Below are 5568 nucleotides of genomic sequence, written 5' to 3'. Positions count from 1 at the left end.
CAACAAAGTTAAGAAGGGTTTGAGGTGTCTGCAACAAAATAAGTAGGGATTTAGATTTCTCCAACAAAATTATGAAGGGTTTGAGATGTCTGCATCAAAATAAGTAGGGACTGAGATGCCCACAAGAAAATTAAGAAGGATTTGAGATGTTTGCAACAAAGTTTTTGGGGAGTGGGGAGTTGTGGCGCAGAGGTTAGAGAAGGTGGGCCTGTGATCAGAAGATCGCCAGTTCAAGCCCCAGTACTGACAACATCAGAAATGTGGGTGGGCTATTATTTTCTGACATTTAATTGACAGTGATTATATAAAAACAGAGACTTGACTGAGGTATGACCTATAGATGGTTGGAGAGCAACATAAAGACCACAGGATAGTTGAAGTCAGGAACAGGAAGTAAAAACAATGTTTTGCATCAGCCTTTATTAAAATAATTTCAGTCAGATGTGAGCTGCCAACAGTTTGACCTAAAACATCTTAACCTTGCAGCTTTAAAGGGGATGGGCTTCTGAACCTTTATTTTATTATTTATTATGAACATACATGTTTAATGACTCTATCACGTGCATGGCTTTGTTCTGTGCATGTGAATGTTGCATTGTTCTCTGTGCCCAGGCTGGCCAAGTGATGTGCCGCAGGATGGTGTGCGACTGCGACAACCCCAATGCTGACCTGTTCTGTTGCCCTGAGTGCGACCCCCGCCTGAGCAGCCAGTGCCTGCACCAGAACGGCCTGCTCACCTACGGCAGCGGTGACACATGGGTGGAGAACTGCCAGCAGTGCCAGTGTCTGGTGGGTTCAAACAACACCAACAAATACCCTTCACTAGCTTGTTAATGCAATTTTACAACACAGGAATTTGTGGCTTTTCTCTGAAGCCACTTAGAGTGATAGTGACAACATCATAAGCATTTATAGCTGCGCTGCAGCGCCCACGCAAGAAATGTAACAAAATACACCGGTCTCCATGGAAATGCTGATCAAGAAGAGATGTGCAGTGCAAAATAAAAAAAAGAGTCAAGGAGAAATATTTAATGGTAAGAGCGGCAGTGATTAGGAGGTGAATGGCAAGTTTGCAGTGAGGACAAAAGAGTTTTTTTCCTCTGGTGCAACAAAGAGAACGAGAGTGAGTGATAACTTTGATTTGTAAAAAGTTCATGGAACAGTCTTCACTGTGATAGAATTACACTTTTTTTAAAGGTTCCTCCGAGGTTGAGAGAACAAGAGGATGTGTGTGTATCCACAGCTAAAGGGTGCAGCAGTGAGTTTAGTGCAGGGGTGATACTTGTGTTGACTGTTGCTGCGTTCAGGTTTCTCATACGTCCTCTACTGGGACTGCAGCCCCCTCCTCTATGCCAAACACAATAACGTTACGTTCTCCTCATGAATCTTCCTCTGTGAGACGCCTCCACTATTTACTTGAGCGTACACGCCTTCTGCTGTGCTGACCTTTTCCAAGGTTTACACACCGTCCTGTTGTTCAAGCAACAGCGAAACATTTTGCAAGTGTTTCCCCATAAATCTGACAGTCAGTAAATCTTTCCGCCTGTGTTGCCAGGTTTACCTCATAACCAAATGTGGATGAAATGCAAATGACTCACTTTACATCCCGCTCCATTTCTCTTGTCTCTCTCACACTTTTTGCGAGCTGTGGCACACACCCACACCAGTGTGACTTCCTGTTTGTTTACTCACAAAGTGTCCTCAAAAGTCACAGACAAGTACTCTGCACTCTGTTTCCCTCTTTTCATCCACTCTCTGATGCTTTTAAATATCTGCCATCCTTGTAGCCTAGATACTGTGATTCCACTCTGACAGATTTACGCTCTGAGCACCAGCAGCAATCTCCCCCTTCTCCACCCTCCCCTTCCAAAGTCATCTCCCGCCATTGTAATAATGTCCTGCTGCCTGGACCTTGGGGCTGCTCCTTGGATTTCTTACAGTGCGCCATTATAGGCGAGCTTGAAAATCACAGCTCAGCTGAGAGGCAGCGGGGAAGGGCAGCCAGCTGAAAATGAGATCGCTCTCGCCGCCGCCGTGCTCACTGCAGGCACTTATACGTGTTGACACAAACACTTTTGAGGAAGCTGACTCACCCGTCACAACAACAGCGCTCCCGTACAGTGTAAACCTGAGCATGTACATGGGGTGCACATGCTTGGAAATGTCGCCTCACATGCCACACACAGAAATCCAAGCACGCACACACGAGAGAGAGAGAGAGACACTAAAGATGTTCAATTAAAGATCCCCAGATGTACACGGCCACCAGCACTCAGAGTAGAATGTGGCTCCTGAAGGAGCAGGCAGCTCTTGGGATCTTCACACCGCTGCTCCAGCAGCGTGACAGAGATGTGAAATGAACCTTGAATGGTTCCATACTACGCAGAGCAACACTGTCCAAAGCTCTGCAGGGGATCTAAACTATACAGTGACAGCAGGCAGATGGGTAAAACGTAGGAAGGACCAAGATGGCAATCTTTCTCTGCTGTAAATCAAGAAGGTGGCCTTTTGGAGGCTGTGCACATGCAGGTTTGATCCTGTTAATTTGCCAGAATATCAAGGGAACACTCATTTCCATTACCATGCGTGTAAATTGTACTTAAGGTCGAAGCACATGAAACTAAAAAAAAAAAAAAGGCGGGGAGGTGATTGTGATTGTTTGAGGCTAATTTCCAGGCAAAGATAAATGTCACCAGTTTTAATCTCCTGGAGGCATTTGAACAGGAATTCAGTCTTTCACAAAGTGACCAGCGTTCTGCGTAAGAGCAAAGAGATTAAAAAGCTACGAGCTGCAGAGAACGCTGAATGAAAAGACAGATTAAAACAACAGCCCAGTCTTTATTGTGTTGCAGGCAAATCAAAGGCAGCTTTAGCTTAGCTTTGGAAAATAATACGATTTTACATCATGCACATTTCATTTTAAATCTCTTTTTACGTTGTCATTTTTACATAGACAGACATGAGTGTTCGAGGAGCGGATACCTGCCTGTGGGTAAATGATGCCACTCTGTGGGTGGGGGGTGTTTACTCAGTACACAGAAACAAGGCGTGGACATTAGCGCTGTGGGAGTCAGTGTACTTTACAACCTGCCAAATTTACAACAACTCTTCTGAAACGCAGAGCCAGACAATTTTTGGCAATATTAAATATCCCCAGTGGGACACTTATGACCGAACTTCAAACTTCACGTGTGCATTAGCTTCTTGTATCCTCTGTTGGGCTTAGAAAACCCACAAAGTCATACATTTTGCCAGTAAATGACTGCAGAATGTGTCAGTGACAGAAGCAGAAGTGGGTCAGTGGGACCTATGCAGGATGTGCAGGATCTTTAAAGGGCAGAATTGGCAAAGAAAGTCCGAATAAATGATCCATTTTCTGAGGCAAGACAAAAAAAAATGGGCAGCAGGAAAAATCCAATAAGGCTTTGGTGGCTGAAAGTTTAGCTGCGAGATTAATATGGGAGTAACAATAAGACAATTAGAAAGCTGCAGCATTTACTTCTCTGCTCTGCAGAAACTGCTGACTTTGGTGGAAGACTGCACGGCTCATCTATATTTTCTAGGTACCTTAACAACTTTTTTGCCTCCTCTCATCAAGCAGAGACGATCCTTCCGGCATGCTAATACACAGTGTCAAGAGAAATATGTGTTTTCATTATTAACATGTTTAGATGTAAAAAATAAATGAATAAAATTGCTATAGTACGTTTGCGTAGCCTATTTTTCTTCTCTGTCTAAGTCATCTAAATCTCTCCTTCCCCTGACCTCTCTCCCTCTCAGCAGGGGCAGGTGGACTGCTGGCCTCTGCCCTGCCCGCCCGTGGACTGTGAGTTCACGGTGGTGCCTGAGGGCGAGTGCTGTCCTCGCTGTGTCACTGACCCCTGCCAAGCTGACACCATCCGCAACGATATCACCAAGACATGCACAGACGAGCACAACATCTCACGCTTCAGTGGCTCCTCTTGGATTAAACACGGCACAGAGTGCACCTTGTGCCAGTGCAAGGTAAGCTGCCAGCAGCGACAACAGCGTCACAACAGCAAATTATGTTATTTTTTTTATTTTTTTCCTGTAGCAGAGGAGACAGTAAAGCATAATATGGTTTGTAGAGTGTGGAAGAGGGTACAGTAAGGTGCAGTTTGTACACCATGAAGGCAGCGTGTGCATTTTTATAATCTTATAGCAGCATCACATAAACTGGCTCACGAATGTAAGCAAAATTCATTTACTCATTTTTAGAGTGTAGTTGGAATAGGATGCAAAATGAAAAGGGCAAATAATAGAAAGAGTGCCTCCTAAACTCTCCTGCAAATCAAGACACACATAGTGATTGTGTAGAAAGAGAAACTAACAAAAGAGGAAAGGGAAAGATGAGATGCATCTCTATTTAAGATGCCTTTCCTTTTAATTTTGAAATTAAAGATGACTGTGTGCCAGTTCTGTTTATTATAAATGCTTTTAATATGTAAATTTTTAACATACAGGGTGCCATTAAGAGGGGGCCATGGGGGCAATGGTCCCCCCTTTCATTTTGCTGCTCCTCCCTCTAGCATCCAAATGACTTGACAGTCTAATATGGATGTTGTTTTTTATGAATATGAATTGAAGAGAGAAGTGGACATGACAGTGACTGTCCTGTTCTCAGTATCCTCAAATGGAAGACAGGAAACTGAATTATGTTTTCATATTCTGCAATTATTGCTGTATTTTTCCAAAACATTATATTTGAGAACAATGTAATAAAAGTCCTAAAATTCCATTTTTGCATTTGGTTTTGGTGTGCCATCCCAGGATTACCATTGGTCTTCCTTTGGCCACAGTTTTGAAAACATTCTGAAGACAACCCTGCTAATATTTGACGGGAACTCCGCTTCGGCTCACTGTTTTTTTGTTCCCGTTGTTTTTGTTTTAACTTATTTTGCTCCTACACTGTACACCCACGCTACGGGTATGACCGTGACACACTTCTGGAGTTTTGCGTTCCGCTGGCTTACCATCGTGCTATCGTGATTCAGTTCCTGGCCCCCTTCCCGCCTCAGGCTCCGGTCTGTCATGGCGGCCGTCTGCATGATCCTCCGCCTGCATGGACCAAACTCTATGGAACAGTTCGGTTCCACGGGGAAATATTGGATGTTTTCTGACTGCTGGACCCGGTACCATATGGCAGTCATCGGTGTTGCCGTGGTCATTATTATCATCATGCTACTAACGGGGTTGTGCTGCTAACAGAACCTCACTGCTAACAGTATCATGCTGCTAACAGAACCTCACTGCTAACAGTACCATGCTGCTAAGAGAAACTCACTGCTAACAGTATCATGCTGCTAAGAGAAACTCACTGCTAACAGTACCGTGCTGCTAACAGTATCATGCTGCTAACAGTATCGTGCTGCTAACAGTACCGTGCTGCTAACAGTACCGTGCTGCTAACAGTATCGTGCTGCTAACAGTACCGTGCTGCTAACAGTACCGTGCTGCTAACAGTATCGTGCTGCTAACAGTGCCGTGCTGCTAACAGTATCGTGCTGCTAACAGTACCGTGCTGCTAACAGTACCGTGCTGCTAACA

General features: G+C 44.4%; 1 protein-coding gene across 1 annotated transcript in view; it reads left to right on the top strand.

Moving 5' to 3' along the window:
• The window catches only part of nell2a (neural EGFL like 2a), a gene marked incomplete at its 5' end in the record, with an annotated part of 291752 nt that overhangs the window by 274767 nt on the left and 11417 nt on the right, over positions 1 to 5568 (top strand). Inside the window, 2 exon segments of the mRNA XM_037683642.1 lie at positions 613 to 789; positions 3781 to 4005. Coding sequence (XP_037539570.1) covers positions 613 to 789; positions 3781 to 4005 — 402 coding nt within the window.

The sequence above is a fragment of the Nematolebias whitei genome, chromosome 10, assembly GCF_014905685.2.
Source record: "Nematolebias whitei isolate Nwh7 chromosome 10, NemWhi1, whole genome shotgun sequence".
Taxonomy (NCBI): Eukaryota; Metazoa; Chordata; class Actinopteri; order Cyprinodontiformes; family Rivulidae; genus Nematolebias; species Nematolebias whitei.
Note: the sequence above shows the minus strand (reverse complement) of the source record. Positions and strands in the feature narration are given on the sequence as shown.